The sequence below is a fragment of the Rhincodon typus genome, chromosome 29 (assembly GCF_021869965.1).
Source record: "Rhincodon typus isolate 14 chromosome 29, sRhiTyp1.1, whole genome shotgun sequence".
Taxonomy (NCBI): Eukaryota; Metazoa; Chordata; class Chondrichthyes; order Orectolobiformes; family Rhincodontidae; genus Rhincodon; species Rhincodon typus.
In genome coordinates, this window is record NC_063360.1 from 454,893 (window position 1) to 473,278 (window position 18,386).

An 18,386-nucleotide genomic window follows, 5' to 3' on the forward strand; every position below is an offset into this window, starting at 1 on the left:
CTCTCCCTATTTATTTCGGAACCCCCTTCCCCTCCCCCTTTTCTGATGAAGGGTCTAGGCCCGAAACGTCAGCCTCTCTGCTCCTATGATGCTGCTTGGCCTGCCGTGTTCATCCAGCCCTGCACCTTGTTGTCTCGGATTCTCCAGCATCTGCAGTTCCTACTATCTCTGATTCAATGTTAGGTGAGAGGCGTTGTTTAGAATCTGTTTGTGTTTTGATTTGGAGTCAGACTGGTTATATTTCTAAAGTAGAAATTTATAAAACGCCACATTGACTGACTCATAAATTGTATCCTTTTTGAACAAAATAGAATGTATCTGCAAATACAAATTCACCCCATAGATTCACGTGTGTGTGTGTGTGTGTGTGTGTGTGTTTGTGTGGAGAGAAAGTGAGTGTGTTTGTGTATGTGTGTGTGTTGAAAGATTGTGTGTACGAGAGGACCTATGTGAGAAAGTGTGTGTGTGTGTGAGAGACACAGTGTGTGTATGAGAGAGGATCCGTGTAAGAGAGTATACATGTGCGTGAGAGTGTATAGTATGGTGGGGTCACCTGTGCGACATGAACCCAAGATCCCGGTTAAAGCCATCCTCATGGGTATCGAACTTGGCTATCAGCCTATGCTCGGCGACTCTGCATTGTTGTGTATCCCGAAGACCACCTTGGAGAATGTTTACCCGAAGATCCGGGGCCAAATGTTCTTGACCGCTGAAGTGTTCCCCCACTGAGAGGGAACATCCCGGTCTGGTGATTGTTGCGCCACGTCTATTCATCTGTTGTCGTTGCGTTAGCACGGTTTCGCCAATGTACTCTGCCTTGGGGCATCCTTGCCTGCAGCATATGAGATAGACAACGTTGGCCAAGTCACAAGAGTGTCTGACGTGTATGTGGTGGGTGGTGTTCCCACGTCTGATGGTAGTGTCCATGTCAATGATCTGACATGTCTTGCAGATGTTGCCATCACACGGTTGTGGTCGATGTTGTCCTGAAGGCTGGGTAGTTTGCTGCGAACAATGCTTTGTTTAAGGTTTGGCGATTGTTTGAAGGTGAGAAGTGGAGGCGTTGCTGTTCCTGCAACCTTCGGGTGGCATCGTTGTGGCACTGTAGGAGGCCCAGGTGGCACTGTAGGAGGCCCAGGATAGACATGGCAGGAACAGCAACTCATATTCCGCTTGGGAACTCTGCAGCCCAATGGTATCAATGTGGATTTCACAAGCTTCAAAATCTCCCCTCCCCCTACCGCATCCCAAAACCAGTCCAGCTCGTCCCCGCCTCCCTAACCTGTTCTTCCTCCCACCTATCCCCTCCTCCCACCTCAAGCCGCACCTCCATCTCCTACCGACCAACCTCATCCCGCCCCCTTGACCTGTCCGTCCTCCCTGGACTGACCTATCCCCTCCCTAACTCCCCACCTACACTCACCTTTACTGGCTCCATCCCCGCCTCTTCAACCTGTTTGTTTCCTCTCCACCTATCCTTTCCTCTATCCATCTTCTATCCGCCTCCCACTCTCTTCCTATTTATTTCAGAACCCCCTTCCCCTCCCCCTTTTCTGATGAAGGGTCTAGGCCCGAAACGTCAGCCTTTCTACTCCTATGATGCTGCTTGGCCTGCTGTGTTCATCCAACCCTGCACCTTGTTGACAATGATGGGGGGCGCGCAGTGTTGGGAGAAAGGTTGATGGTGCTAGAGAGAAGATGATGGGGAGAGTACAAGCAGGGGAGAGGAAGGTAGTGGTGGGGTGAGGGGTCTCTGTTGGAGAGAAGGGGGTGATGAGCAGAGTGTGAGAACTAAATGATGAGGAGAAGAGGGTAAGGGACATAGGAAGACTGCAATTAGGGAAGAGGAAGTCTGTAATTGGAGGAGAGGGAAACACTGATGCGAGCGGGGCATTATAAGTGGGAACGGTAATGGCGAAGAGAACGGGTTAATGGCGAGTGGGAAGGGAGAGATTGAAGATAAGGGTTACGACTGAGATGGGAAGGGGACGGGAGGGCATAGCTGTGCTCTCTCTTCCTCTCAATTCCCCTCCCCTTCCGTGCGATTCCGGGCTGGGCCGGGCCGGGCCCTCTCACTGGGGAGTGGTTTATCCGGCTCCAGGCCCCGGGATGTGCGGCTGTAAGCGGACCCACAGGCTGCTTCTGGCGGTGCTCGGGATCACACTCTCGGTAAGACCCGGGGAACGGGAACAGCGAGGAACTGCGGATACCGTAAACCTGAAACAAAACCAGAAACGCAGCCTGTCTGCAAGTACCTTACACACAGAAGCAGCGCTTCCAGTTTAGTTAAAGCTGCAAGTTCTGAAGGGCCATTGGATTGGAAACTTTAACTCGCACATACTGCCAGAGATAATAGGAACTGCAGATGCTGGAGAATCTGAGATAACAAGGTGGTGTAGCTGGATGAAGGTCTGATTTCTAAAGAAGGGTCTAGGCCCGAAACGCCAGCCTTCCTGCTCCTCTGATGCTGCTTGGCCTGCTGTGTTCATCCAGCTCTACACCTTGTTATCTCACATACTGCCAGAAGCGGCGGTTACGGGTACTTCACCTCTTTCTCCACCCCCCCCCCCCCCCCCCCCCCCCCCCCCCCCTACTCTGTCTCCCCCGCCCCCCTTCGTGCTGCAGGTGTGTCCTCATGCTCCAACTCTCTCTCTCTTCCAGGGCAGTTCTGTTGTGCCAATCTTTGGGGGGATCTTCTTCCTATTTGTTGACAGGAGATACCGACATTTCATTGGAAATGATTACCTTCTGCTGCCAGCCAGCCTCAGTTTTGCAGTTGCTGCATTGCTTGCCCTCACTGGGATGATTGGAATGTGCTTCACCATCAACCGGAGCCATTGCCGACAAGGAACAGTGAGTACAGCTGGGCACTTGGAGATCCCAGAATCACTTTTGGAGCATTGTGTACAATTCTGGTCGCCTTGCTTTAGGAAAGATGTTGTTAAACTAGCATGGGTGCAGAGAAACCTTACAAGAATGTTGCCAGGACTGGAAGGTTTGAGTTAGGAGAGACTGGATATGCTGGGACTTATTTCCCTGGAGCATTGGATGCTGAGGGGTGATCTTAGAAGGGTTTGTAAAATTTGAGGGGCATGGATAAAGTGAATAACCAAGGTCTTTTCCCCAGGTAGGGGAGCCCAAAACTAGTGGGCATAGGTTTAAGGTGAGAAGGGAAAGATTTAAAAGGGACCTAAGGGGCAACATTTTCTTATGGAGGATGATGCATATATGGAACAAGCTGCCAGAAGAAATGGTAGAGGTGAGCACAATTACAATATTTTAAGACATTTGGACAGGTACATGGATAGGAAAGATTTGGATGGATATGAGCTAAATGCAGTCAAAAAGGACCAGCTAATGTGATACCTGGTTGGTATGAATGATTTGGACTGAAGTGTCTGTTTCGTGCCTATGACTGTATAACATAATGGGAGCAAACTGCAACTGTCTGCTATTACTGAACTCTTATAGTTATGAAAGATATTACTGACCTCTTCATATTGGAGGTGTCACTGCATTGTTTCTGGTTAGTTTACAAAACTACGCATGGTGATTGAGCATTATTACTTAGCTCACTGAATGAGTACGGTTGTTGATGAGTGAATATTGAACTTAGACCCTGAAACTCCAATGCTGATTTGGTTCAGTATGATTTGCAACTCCTTGTTTCTTGTCAGAGTGAGAATTTTATAGCACAGAAAGAGGTTCTTCAGCTCATTGTGTCCACAATGGTCATCGAGCACCAATCTACTCTGGTTCAGTTTTCCAGCACTTGCAAGCTATGGCTGTTCAGGTGATCTTAAGCTTTTCTAACGTTGGGATGGTTCCTGCTTCTGCCACACTTTCGGACAAAGAGCTCCAGCTACCTAGTGCCCTCTGGGTGAAAAATTTTTCCTTAAATTGCTTCTAAACCTCCTGCTTTTACCTTAAATGATTGCACCCTGGTTATCTACTGGTGGAAAAGATTTCCTACTGTTTACCCTCATAATTTTGTGCCTTAGTCAGGTCCCCCTCAGCCTTCTCTGCTCTAGTGTTCTGAACCCTTGTTATCTACTATAAGGTTCCCTTCCTTATCCAATCCCGTACATATCATGATATCCAGAGTTCTCTTTTCCTCTTACAGAAAGAGGTTGGCCCTGCATTTTCACTATTTTCTTTTTGGAAAAACTCCCCATGACTTCAATGTGGATTTTCTTGCAAGTACCTTCTTCCACTCCACCTTGGCCAATTCCCTTCTCATATTAAAATTGGCTGCCCAAAATTCAAAACCTTGATTTCTTGTCTATTTTTATCTGTTTCCATGACTACCTTATTGAGTCATGGTCATTGTCACTGAATGCTCTCCCTTTATACTTCTAATACTTGCTCGGTTTGATTTCCCTTAAAATTAGGTACAGCGCTGTCTTGCGTCTTGTCAGGTTTTATACATGGTAGTTTAAAAGCTCTCCTGGATACATTTTAAACTCCTCTAACCCTTTCACACTTTGTCTATCCCAGGTAATATCAGGAATCTTCTGTTATTATCCAATTATTTTTATATTTCTCACCAATTGTTTAGGGTCTATAGTGCACCTCCAGCAATGTGATTGCCTCATTTTGTTTTTAAGTTCCACCCACATGACCTTAATTGAGGAACCTTCTTTGATATCATCCCTCCTTATTTCAATAATTGATTCCTCAACCAATTTTGGAAGTTATACCTATCTTGACAGACGTTTCTATACCCAAGAAAATTGAGCTGCCAGTACTCCCTATCTCAACCATGTCTCTGTGATAACAATGATATCTAATGAACACACTCAACTCATCTGCCTTACATGCAAGACTCCTTGCATTAAAACAAATGTCATCTAGCCTTGCTGAGTTCCCTTGTGTCTTAACTTGATTGTATGTGCTGTGTGTTACATAAGAACAAAAGAAATAAGAGCCAGAGTAGGCCGTCTGGCCCATTGAGCCTGCTCTACCATTCAATAAGATCATGGCTGATCTTTACGTGCACTCAGCTCCACTTACCCACCTGCTCACCATAACCCTTAATTCCTTTACTGTTCAAAAATCTATCTCTTTGCCTTAAAAACATTCAACGACATAGCTTCAACTGCTTCACAGATTCACAACCCTTTGGGTGAAGAAATCCTTCCTCAACTCAGTCCTAAATCTGCTCCCACTTATTTTGAGGCTATTTCCCCCAGTTCTAGTTTTACCCGCCAGTGGAAACAACCTCCCTGCTTCTGTCTCATCAGTTCCCTTCATAATTTGTTTCTATAAGTTGCCGCCCTCATTCTTTTAAATTCCAATGAGTACAGTCCCAGTCTACTCAATCTGTCCTCATAAACCAACCCTCTCAATTCCGGAATCAACCTATTGAACCTCCTCTGCTCTCCCTCCAGTGCCAGTACATCCTTTTCAAGTAAGGAGACCAAAACTGCACGTAGTACTCCAGGTGTGGCCTCACCAGCACCCTGTACAGCTGCAGCATAACCTCCCTGTTTTTAAACTCCATCCGTCTAGCAACGAAGGACAATATTCCATTTGCCTTAATTGCCTGCTGCACCTGCAAACCAACTTTTTGTGATTCAGAGACACCCAAGTCCCTCTGCACAGCAGCATGCTGCAATTTTTACTATTTAAATAAGTCCACTTTGCTGTTATTCCTACCAAAATGGATGACTTCACATTTACCAACAATGTACTGCATCTTCCAGACCCTTGTATCCCTCTGCAGACATTGCTCTACTACTCATTTTAGTGTCACCTGCGAACTTTGACACACTACACTTTGGTCCCCAACTCTAAATCATCTATGTAAATTGTAAACATTGATTCATGAGGCACAGCACTAGCTACTGATTGCCAACCAGAAAAACACCCATTTAACTCAGATAGTAAGAACTGCAGATGCTGGAATCAGAGATAACACTGTGTTGAGACGGATGAACACAGCAGGCCAGGCAGCATCAGAGGAGCAGGAAAGCTGACGTTTCGGGTCGGGACCCTTATTCAGAAAAATGCCTACTCTTTGCTTTCTGTTAGTTAACTAATCTTGTATCCATGCTAATCCATTAACTGTAACACTGTGCATCTTTATCTTATGCAGCAGCCATTTGTGTGACACCTTGTTGAATGCCCTCCAGAAATCCAGATACACCACGTTTTCACCAATTCCCCATTGTCCACCACGCTCGTGATGACCTCAAAGAATTCCAGTAAATTAGTTAAACATGACCTGCTTTTCATAAACCTATGCTGCATCTGCCAGGTGGGACGATTTCTATCCAGATGTTTCGCTATTTCTTCTTTGATGACAGATTCGAGCATTTTCCCCACTACGGAAGTTAAGCTAACGTGTCTTTTGGCCATCTTTTTTAAACAGTGGTGTCACGTTTGTCGTTTTCCAATCTGCCGGAACTGCCCCAGAGTTCACTGAATTTTGGTAAATTAGCACGAGTGCATTTGCTAGTTTCCTGTCATCTTTTTTAATACCCTCGGATGCATTCCATCAGAGCCAGGAGACTTCTCTACCTTTAGCCCCATTAGCTTGCCCAACACCACCTCTTTCGTGATAATGATCATTTCTAGGTCCTCGCCTGCCACAGCTTCCTTGTCATCAATTATTGGCATGTTATTTGCAAAATACATGCTTCTCTTTTACATTTTTCAGTGCAACACTACTGTGTATCCCATTCCCCTGCCAACTTAGTTTAAATCCCCATGAATGGCATTAGCAAATCCGCACCTGCCCCTCGAAGGGATGGTGGTCCTATTGCCATTCAGGTGTAATCCATTGGAGTTGTACAGGTTTCACCTCCCCTGGAAATGATTCCAGTAACTCAGTATTCTAAAGCTGCCGCTCCTGCTCCAATTCTTCAGCCATGCATTCATCAATTCTGTCAGCTTTGGGAGACTCTGTGTTGAGTTTGCAATCTCCCTATGTCTGTGTAGGTTTCCTTCCGGGTGCTCAGGTTTCCTCCCACAGTCCTAACCTGCACATCTTAGGAGGGTTAGCGGTGGTAAAAACCCCATGCTGGCTTCGGGGGATGGGAAGACTTGATGGGCTGAAAGAATTCCTACAGTGCAGAAAGAAGCCAGAGATTCAATGACCTCATCCCTCTTTCTACCAATATCACTGGTACCAATGTGAACCACAACTTCTGACAGTCTGCACTCCCCATTCAGACTAACCTGCAGCTGTTCAATAACATCCCTGACCCCAGGGTGATGATAATACGCCATCCTGCAGTCCATGTCTACAGCATCAGAAATGCCTGTCTGTGCCCTTCACTCTTGAGCATCCTACTTTTGTAGCTGTTCCTCTTTGTCTGCTCCCCCTTGTGCAGTTGACTCTTACAGTAATTTTAGAAACTGTCCCTGTCATCGTTTCCCAACACAGAAAACCCATTCTTGAGATATATTCTGGGGCTTTACTGACTGTCTGCCTCCTTTCTTCGCCGTTGTACTGCAATGCATCCAGCCAGTGTTCAAGCTGCAAAATCTGGCCTCAAGCTGGTTAAACTGGTGGCACTTCCTGCAGATATGGTCATCCAAACTACCACAAGATTTTCCACCTACTGCAGGCCATGCACGGGACTGAGCTGGGTGCAGTGTGATAGTGCCATATGGTGGGGGCTGGGTGCAATGTGATATTCCTGTGTGCATTTGATATTCCCACATAGTGGAGGATGTGTTGATGTCATATTCCCATGTGAGGTTTGGGGGACTAAGTGCGATATGAAATTCCTACGTATGTATGTGTGTGTCTGTCTGTGTGTGTTGTGGTGTAGTATATCCACATGATCGAGGCTGGCTAAGAAGTGGTAATCCCACATGGAGTGTTGGGGTGGGACTATGTGTGATCTGAAATTCCTGTGTAATATGAGGCTGGGTGCACTGAGATACTTCCACATATTATGGGTCTGGATGTATAAACGTGAGATAATTGTGTGTGAGATGGACACTGGTCGACTCAGTTGCCCACACGGTGAGCATGAGGTTCAGAGCGGATTCAGTCTCTGTCTTGGAAGAGGTAAACTTGAAACCTGTCTCCTTTCCTTACCCTGAATGTAGAAAGCAATGGTGAGCCACCACTGACAAAAACTGCTTGGTAAACTGCTCAGGATGAAGCATCAGCAGACAATGAGCCAATGAGCCAAAGTTTCAGGCAGAGCACTAATGAATATGAGATACAGTGGAGTGATTTTGTTGTGTTAGAACTATAATGGCTAGATGATTTGGACAGGCACGACGCACAAGGACAGCGAAGTGACATAGTTGGGAATGCACCTAAACAGAATTATATCATAGAATCCCTACAGCGTGGAAACAGGCCATTTGGCCCAACAAGTCCACACTGCCCTTCGGAGCATCCCACCCAGACCATCCCTCATAACCCACCTAATCTACACATCCCTGAACACTATGGGCAATTTAGCATGGCCAATCCACCTAGCTTGCACATCTTTGGACTGTGGGAGGAAACCCACGCAGGCGCAGGGAGAGTGGAATCGAACCCGGGTTCCTGGCACTGAGACAACAGTGCTAACGCTGAGCCACCGTGCCATATATTGAATAGATTCAGATTTTGCAGTTAAAAACCAGCGGTGTGAAAATTGGAAGCAAGAAAAAGCTTGCAGCAGTGCTACTTTCAGAATCAAAATATCACAGATCAAGTAAAGTCTAGATATGGATTGAGTATAAATATTAAAGACAAACAATGGGAGTAAGAAGGTATAAGACATTACGAGTGAAGATAGAAATGTGTGGTGTCTCCCTGGAAAATATTGACAGGTTTGTCTGTGGAATAGATACTATCTAAATATTCTAACTCGATCATAGTTTCCTTCCTTTTGATTCAATGATGGAATACAGGGAGAACTAGCTATTTGGATACAAAATTCGCTAGAAGGTGGAGACGGAGGGTGGTGGTAGAGGGTTGTTTCTCGGACTGGAGGCCTGTGACCAGTGGTGTGCCACAAGAATTGGTCCTGGGTCCGCTACTTTTTGACATCTATATAAATGATGTGGATGTGATCATAGGAGGTATGGTTAGTAAGTTTGCAGATGACACCAAAATTGAAGGTGTAGTGGACAGCAAAGAAGGCTACCTTGGAGTGCGACGGGACTTTGATCAGATGGACCAATGGGCCAAGGACTAGCAAATAGAGTTTAATTTAGATAAATGTGACGTGCTGCACTTTGGTAGGTCAAATTAGGGCAGAACTTATACACTTAATGATAGGGTCCTGGGGAATGTTGCAGAACAAAGAGACCTTAGAGTGCATGTTCATAGTTCTTTGGAAGCAGAGTCGTGCATATACAGGGAAGTGAAGAAGGCGTTTTGTATGCTTGCCTTTGTTGGTCAGTGCATTGAGTATAGGAGTTGGGAGGTCATATTGTAGCTATACAGGACATTGGTTAGGATCATCCTCTGCCATTTCAGATAACTCCAGCAGGAAACCACCATCAAACACATCTTCCCCTCACTCCCCCTTTCTGAATTTCACAGGAGCTGTTCCCTCCAGGACACCCTAGTCTATTCCTTGATGACCGCCAGCACTACCCCACTTTCGCATGGCACCTTCCATGCAACACCTGACCCTGCTCACCATCCAAGGGTCTAAACAGTCTTTCCAGGTGAAGCAGCATTGCACCTTCTCCAATCCATTCTATTGCAATCGTTGCACCCAATGTGGCCTACTCGACATTGGAGAAACCAAACACAGATCGTGTGACTGCTTTGTGGAACACTTCTGGTCCATGCGCAAGCAGGACCCTGACCTTCCCATAGCCGGTCATTTTAACATAGGGTCCTGCTCACATGCCCACATGTCTGTCCTCAGCATGCTGCAATGCTTCAGTGAATCACAGCGCAAACTGAAGAAACAACATCTTCAGGCTAGGCACTTTACGACCTTCTGAACTTAATCTGAATGTGCTACATTCAATATTGTGAACCCATTTCTTCCCTTTTCTTTTAAATTTTGCTTTTTGCATTCTCTATCAACATGCCACCCCCCCACTCCAGTGGGAACATCTGTTTTTTTCCAATCTGGCAATTAGACACACCATTGTTTTTAATATTCTCACATTCCGAACACTTAATCTGCACTATTACCACCCTTTCTCCCCCAGCACTCCACCCCCACACTATTGCATAATCATAGAATCCATACAGTGTAGAAGCATCCATTCAGGCTATCGAGTCACACAGACCCTCTGAAGAGCATCCCACCTAGTGCAAACCCCCTACCCTATCTCTGTAACCCTGCATTTCCCATGGCTAATCCAACTATGCTGCATATTCCCTGGACAAATTGGGCATTTTAGTATAGCCAATCCACCTAACTGTACGTCTTTGGACTGCAGCAGGAAACCAGAACACCCGGGGCTGGAATCGAACCCAGGACCCTGGCACTGAGGCAGCAGTATTAACCACTGAGCCACTGTGCCCCCCGGCTCCACACTTCACGTCAGCTCTGAAGAAGAGTCATCTAGACTCAGAACGTTAGTTTGCTCTCTCTCTCCATGGATGCTGCCTGACCCACCGTGATTTCCAGCATTTTTTTGTTTTCAGTACAGATTTCAGCATCTGCACTAATTTGCTACTACATTGGTTAGGCCACTTTTGGAATACTGCGTTCAGTCTGGTCTCCCTGCTATAGGAAGGATGATCTGAAACTTGAAGGAGTTCAGAACAGATTTAAAAGATGTTGCCAGGGTTAGAGGGTGAATAGGGTGACCTTATAGAAGTTTATAAAATCATGAGGGGCATGGATAGGGTGAATAGTCAAGGTCTTTTCCCCAGGGTTGCGAAGTCCAAAACCCGAGGGCATAGGTTTAAGGTGAGGGGAGTGTGTGTGTGTGTGTGTGATGAGCTTTCCGAGGACGTGGTGGAGGCTGGTACAGTTACAACACTTCGAAGGTATCTGGATGGGTACATGAATAGGAAGGGTTTAGAGGGATATGGGCCAAATGCTGGCAAATGGGACTAGATTAATTTCAAATATCTGGTTGGCATGGAAGAGTTGGGCCAAAGAGTCTGTTTCCGTGCTGTATATCTCTGACTCTATATTCAATGGCACTTAGAAGGAAGAGGGGATTGTTTCATAGAAACCTATAAAATTTTAATAAGACTTGACAGGGTAAATGTGGGGAGGATGTGCCCAATGACCAAGGAGTGCAGAACCAGGGATCATAGCCTAAGGATACCAGGTTAGGCCTTTTTAAGACTGAGAAATTTCTTCACCATCCAGAGACAGGTGAGTCTGTGTGGAATTCTCTGCAGTTAAGGCTAAAACATTGAATATTTTCAAGAAGAAATTAGATACAATTTTTAGGACTGAAGGGATCAAAGGGAATTTGGAGAAAGCAAGAACAGGGTACTGAGTTGGATGATCAGTCCATATCATATTGAATGGCAGAGCAGGTTTGAAGGGTCTGAATTGCCTGCTCCTCCTGTTTTCTAGGTTTCTATAACAAGATGGCAGGTGCAATGTGGAATTTAGGAGGATAAGAGAGCGACATTCTTTTTATAAAGATGAAAGATATTTCTTAACAGAAGAAAACTCGTAGCAAGGGAAATACTCATAAGATGATATATTCTATCCAAATAAAAACTGAAAGAACTGTGGATGCTGTCAATCAAAAACAAAAACAGAAATTGCTGAATAAGTTAGGCAGGTCTGACAGCATCTGGAGAGAAATCTATTAACATTTCGGGTCAAATGACTCTTCCTCAGAACTCCACTTTGCTGAATGCCTCAGTAAAGATCCACAGACGCAAATAGAGGACTTTGTAAGGTTGATGTGAAGTCCTCCACTAAAAATTCAAAGTACAATCCATGAGACAATTTTTTCTTATTTGTTAATGTGATGTGGGCTGTGCCCATACTTTATCGCACTTGAACTGAGAGACTTGTTAGGGATGTTTCTGAGAACCGCTAAAAGTCAACCACATTGTTGTGGGTCTGGAGTCACATGTAGGTCAGACCAAGTAAGGTTCATAGCTTTCACTTCCCAAAGAGAAAGTGAACCAGTTGGGTTTTTATGATAATTGACAATTGTTATCATTAGGCTACTTTTTAAATTCAAGACTCTTCTTGAATTCAAATTTCACTGTCTGCCATAGTGAGGTTCAAATCCATGTCCCCAGATCATTAGCCCGAGTTCTGGATTCCACACACCCACACCACCCTCTGTGTGAACAAGTTGGCCCTTAGGTCCCTTTTAAATCTTTTGCACCTCACCTTTACCATTTCACCACTGCCTCCCCTAGAGGTACTAAAGAGGTGCTTGAAACTGCAAGAGCAAAACAACCTGCAAAGAGTGTTTTCAGACCTGAAAAGCTGCAGCCATCTCTTCTAGATGGCAAAGTGGAGGGGAGCCGAAAGAGAGATCAACATAGATGTAGTTGAACATTGAACGTTAGTGAATGCTGAACTTCAGCGGTTGCACGTGAGTTACAGTGAGTGTGTGAGATGGTGCAAAAGAAACCAGTGTGACATACATGACAGCAACTTTCCTGTTTGGAGTAGTAACGAAGGGATGGATGGAGGGAGAGAGAGACAGACAGACAGACTTTTAAACTATTGAGTGGAAAGGGAAGTGTGTTAGAGGCTCTTTGTTTTTGGCTTAGGGCTTTTAATACTCAGTGTGACTATTTCCATCTGTAATGTAAACCTTATCCTCTCTCTCCATCTCTTGACAGTTCTTGTACTTGATCCTGATTCTGTTTAGTCTGGAAGTTACTACAGGGAGCCTTGGATACATCAACAGTGTTCAAGTAAGTATGGGGGGTTGTTTTCAATTCATTGTTGTTGGTTTCACTGTCATTGTAGGGAGTGTTGAGGGAGTTGACCAGAGATTGAGCCCCCCCTTCTGTGTGATCAAAGACTTTCATTACAATTTGAGGCATACTTCCACTGGTTGCGACTGTCCAACAAAGTAAATGTGGGATTGACCTTCCAGTGTCACCTTTGGCCTTGGTCACAGTCTCAGCCATGAAGTTGAGAGTTTAAATTCCAGTCCAGAGCTTGGCGATCAGTCTAGAATTCCTAACACAGCACTGTACTGAAGAAACACTTCACTGTTACTGCACTGCAGGGGGAGATGCTGCCCTTTTAGGTAATCTGTAAAACCAGATGTGATATAAAATATTCAGTATCATTATTAGAAGAAAAAAAAATGCATTCTCCCTGGTGGTCTGGCTGGTATTTATCTGTCAACTATCAACGAAAACAAATTGATATGTTTCACATTGCTGTTTTTGCAGGCTTGCTGTGTGCACGTATGGCTGCCACTTTTGCTATGTTATAACAGTGACTACGCTTCTAAATTATTGATGAAACATCATCAACCTGCAACATTAACTTTGTTTTTCTCTGCACAGATGCTGAATGACCCTGCTGTGTATTTCCAGCAGTTTCTCTTTTATTTCAGATTTCAGCTTCTGTTGAATTTTGCTATTGTCTTCAAAAGAACTTAATTGATTGTGAAGCACTTCATTCAGCACATCCTGAGGTTGTGAAAGACCAACTCCAGCTTGTAGATTTCTGCCCAGCTTGTGTTTAGATCAAGGTCTTGCTGTCTCTCTCTTTCCCTTTACCCCAGTAAGTTCCCTCTTTGTTTCTTGTGCTTTTCATTTTTTGCTAGGTGAACACTGCTGATCTGGATCATTTTAATGAGATCTTCAAGAACTACACTGGTAACAACTCCACGATTGAGAGTAGAGCAGTGGACCAACTACAGCAGAAGGTGAGATCGTAAATTAGTGCAGGACTCTACCAGACAGAGACTCCAGAGTGTACTCTGACCAGAACTGGACACAGGAGTCAGTGTTAGTCTAACAATGTCTGTTTACAGTTTCAATTGCAATTTCAATCAGAATCTCTTTATCCTATTGCTCATTGTGTTTGCCAGCACTCCCTGATGGTGTCTCGCAGCATCATCCATTCCATCCATTGTACAGTTCCTGTCTGCATTCAACATAATCTCCTCCTTTTCTGCCAAGAGTCTCAGCTGGTACTTCTGACTTCCCTGTCCCCTCCAATATCAGTGTCGTGAATGTTCAATACTAGTGAGACTGTCTGAAGCAGCTTATTGATTCCTAGCTCACCCAGTGTTTACATCCTCACTCCACACTCCCCCACTCCCTTAACAAGGCACAACCCTTCAGCCTATCTTATTTTTCTTATTTTCTGTAATTGTTTCTTCCCATTTTGTGTTTTAGCTTTGGTTTTCCCTCAAATACATTCTTATAGAACGGGGACTTGGCATAAATCAGATAAATTTGTTACTTCCACAAGTTTATTCCAAGATTGGAGCGAGCTGCAGTCTATATAGAGACAATAACTTGCTTTTCCCCAAGATTCTTGATGAATTGATTGATTGGGATTTACAGTGGGTCGGCTGATGTTAAGAAAGCTTGGGTTCTTTTGGAAAATGCGAGAGGAGATAGAGATTTGTCCCCATGACCATGTGCACAAGAGTATTTATATCTCTAGGGCATTACCTTCCTGTGTGCTGCCCAGCCCCTGCCACTCTCCCCGGGTCTGCCACCTGGCCCCCACCACTCTTTTGTAATCTTTGCTGCTGTGTTGATTTGATGACTCTGTGATTTGCTCAATTCTAGATGCGGTGTTGTGGAGTAAAGAATTATACCGACTGGACTCAGTTTCCATGGTTCATTCACAGCGGAAATAACAGTGTTCCTCACAGTTGCTGTGCCAGGAATTTTACAATCTGCACTGGGGCTATAGAGGAGCCAGAACTGCTTTACACAGAGGTGGGAGCATGACATTGGTCACCTTGGAACCAAGTGAACTGTACACAGTTTCCACAAGTGTTAAGGAGGACCAAATTTCAAACAGTATATATAGTTAGTAACTCACTCAGCCATCATCTCACTAGGCTACAGTCCCACATTGACCATGCTCTTTACTGTGCAACGCTATTGCTGGACTTGGTGCAAGCTGGTTACGGCACACGTTGCACTGAGATGGCTAATAAGAACATAATGTAAGAAATAGGAGCAGGAGTAGGCCATCTGGCCCCTTGAGCCTGTTCCACCATTCAATAAAAATCATCTGGCTTTTTTTGTGCGCTCTGCTTGCTTGCTCGCTCGCTGTAACCCTTAATTCCTTTTCTGTTCAAAAACCTATCTTTGTCTTAAAAACATTCAACAAGATACCTCAGACACAACACTGTGGAGCTGGAGGATCACAGCAGGCCAGGCAGCGTCAGAGGAGCAGGAAAATTGACATTTCGGGTCAGGACTCTTCTTCAGAAATGGGGAGGGGGAAGAGAGATCAGAAATCTAGAGCAGAGGGGTGGGGCTGGGGAAGATAGGTGAGATGGTGATAGACGAGTGCAAGTAGGGATGGGAGGGGCGGATAGGTGGAAAAGAAGAGGGACAGATTGTGTAGGTCAAGGAGGCGGGGATGAGAGGGAGGGTTGAATATGGGGTTGGGGAGATTTTAAAATTGGTGAAATCCATGTTTGGGCCATTGGGCTGTAGGCTCCCAAGGTGGAATATGAGGTGCTGCTCCTCCAGTTTGTGGGTGGTGTCATTGTGACACTGGAGGTGGCCCAGGATGGACATGTCACCGTGGAAGTGGGAGTTAAAATGTTTGGCGACTGGAAGGTTTTGTTGCTTGTCGAGTACAGAGCGCAAATGCTCTACAAAATGGTCTGCGAGTCTACGCTTGATCTCACTAGTGTAGAGGAGGCCACATCGGGAGCAGTGGATACAGTAGACCAAGAAGCCTCAACTGCTTCACTGGCAGGGAATTCCACAGATTCACTGGTGAAGTTCCTCCTCAACTCAGCTTGAATCTGCTCCCCCTTATTTTGAGGCTATACCCCCTAGTTCTAGTTTCACGCACCAGTGGAAACAACCTCCCTGTTTCTACCTTATCTATTCCCTTCATTATTAATAAGTATAGTCCCAGTTTACTCAATTTTTCCTCATAAGCCAACCCCTTCAACTCTGGAATCGAGCTGGTGAACCTCCTCTGCACCACCTTCTTCCAGTGCCAGTACATCCTTTCTCAAGTAAGGAGTAGTGATGTACTGCCTACTGTTGTGATACTGTATACTTATGAAGAGATGTACAATTGTGACAGTTGGCACATAAGTGGTGAATAGGAACAATGTGAGATAACCAGGTGTAGAGCTGGATGAACACAGCAGGCCAAGCAGCATCAGAGGAGCAGGAAGGCTGACATTTCGGGCCTAGACCCTTCTTCAGAGGCCTGCCGTGTTCATCCAGCTCTACACCTTGTTATCTCAGATTTTCCAGCATCTGCAGTTCCTACTATCAGGAACTATTATTTTCCTACTATTCAGGAACAATGCGATACTGTGTTGGTACTGTGACAGTTATTGAAAATTTTGAGAAAAAATTTTAAAATCTTCGTGAAACTTTAGAAGAAACACTTTTTTTACAGAGATGATGATGATTGGGGACAGAGCCATAATGTACAGTTTAACAGATGATTGGGGACATACTACTGAACTTCTTTAGAGGTCAAATGAAACTAAAGCTGTGAAGATGGTTAAAGAGGACAGCATGTTGCTGAACAAATGTTTCATGAAAACAGGGTCATGCATACAGTTTCAGCATTAGTTAATTGAGAGGGAGTTAAAATTGCACATTACTGAGAGGGTGATTGGGAACAGGTTCTACAACACTCAGTAGTGGCTGTTGGTATGTAGTGGTACTGTCTGTACCTCTGAACTAGGGGGCCCAAGTTAAAGTACTATCTGCTCCTGTCTCTGAATAGGCTGTTTAGAAAATGTCCACTATGTTCAGTATCAAGAGTTATCCATTATCTAATTAAAGGGATAATCACAGTCCAGTTAAAGGGATTTGGTTGGATTCTTAAGTTATTTCTCTGAGGTAGCTGTGATTTTAACAACCCAAGTATTTATTGCAATGTAACATTAATCTGTATTTTCTAATTTTAAGGGCTGCCTCTACACCCTCCGCGATGAGCTGCAATGGATCTTCTTGTTCACGTTAGGCTGGGTTATTGCTGTGTGCTGTTTACAGGTAATTATTGGCTAATGTAGGAGAATAGTAATGATTGGGCTGCCATGCAGTAAACTGGCATGGATCAAAGGGGCTCAATGACTACCTCTGCTGAAATAGCTGTAACAGAGAAGGTAACCAAAATCAAAATGGAGCGACACCACAATCCCAGCCTAAACTAGGCGCTGAGCTCGAGTCCTGGGGCTGAGCTGGGGAAACCCAGATTAATCTCAGTGATGAACTTGATTAGAGCGCCTGTATCAGAATATCTGTTTGAAATTTCTTCATTCATCTATTGAAGATTTGTTTCTGTTTTCAGAGCCTGGGAGCGCTGATCATCTGTCTTCTGACGAACTCAGATCCTGCTCAATACCAGCTTTTAAATACTGACAACTTCTCCTAGTGCAGGACAGTGGCTGATTGCTTTTATTTGCATGGATTAGTGACAGACAAACATCAACCTTGAATATCAAACAGGACAATGCACAAATAGGAAGCACTTATTTACCAATTGTTTGAGAGAAACAGTTACACACCTTCACCCATTCAATCCACCTCTACCATTGAACATTCTGCTCCCCCCCACAATTCTCTGGTCCAAAGACTACCTTCATCAAGTAACACCCCCAACCCCATAAGTCTTTGATCGAGCTACTTCTGTCATCCAGTGACTCCTCCCACGTTTTGAGACACTCCCTTCATCTCCACCTCCCTGCCCGATGCACCTCCCCTCCCTCCCTGTGTTGGAAAGTGACTTCCACTGAAACTACACAAGAAACACAGTCTTCAACTAATTCACTGGGTGTCCAAAATTCTGTAATCTGTTTTGTCTAAAACTTGAACAAGCTACCTCATGGTACAAGTAGTTTCACACAAGCTAACAGCTTTGGATATTAGGAAAAATCATTGCTTGGCTTGATGTAACATGTATCTTAATTTGAAATGAACATGACTAACTGTAAGTAGCAAATAAAAATGTACGTTTCAATCGAGATTTGCAGCTCTCGTTGCTGTCAATGTTAACTTTCATTGTTTAATTGCTCCCATCACTAAAGTTGTCAGCACTCGGATTTTAGATGTCACTTCTACAATGTCATTCAGCTTCCCAAGTTGGAATAAGTGGTCGAGGGTGCAGATTTAAGGTTTTGTGTAAGAGGTACAGTGAATGTGATGAAGAACCATTTTTAAAATGTGGCGAGTGATAATGATGTGGAAATGTTATCTCTGGAGGTGGTGGAAGTGGAAGCGATCAAAGGAAATTGGATACTTGAAGGCAATAAACATAAAAGATAAGGTAGGGTAGGGGAATAAGACTGGCTGAATTGCTCCTCAAGAGAGCAGGTATCAACTTGATGAACCA

General features: G+C 44.7%; 1 protein-coding gene across 1 annotated transcript; it reads left to right on the plus strand.

Annotated features, from left to right (window-relative positions):
• The first annotated feature begins 1,844 nt into the window (after positions 1–1,844).
• On the plus strand, positions 1,845–18,020 carry LOC109924956 (tetraspanin-3-like). The gene is made up of 7 exons (XM_020524928.2): positions 1,845–2,169; positions 2,662–2,853; positions 12,704–12,778; positions 13,648–13,749; positions 14,627–14,779; positions 16,964–17,047; positions 17,346–18,020. The coding sequence occupies exons 1-7, from the start codon at positions 1,978–1,980 to the stop codon at positions 17,427–17,429; spliced, it is 882 nt and encodes a 293-aa protein (XP_020380517.2). The 5' UTR covers positions 1,845–1,977; the 3' UTR covers positions 17,430–18,020.
• The last annotated feature ends 366 nt before the right edge of the window (positions 18,021–18,386 follow it).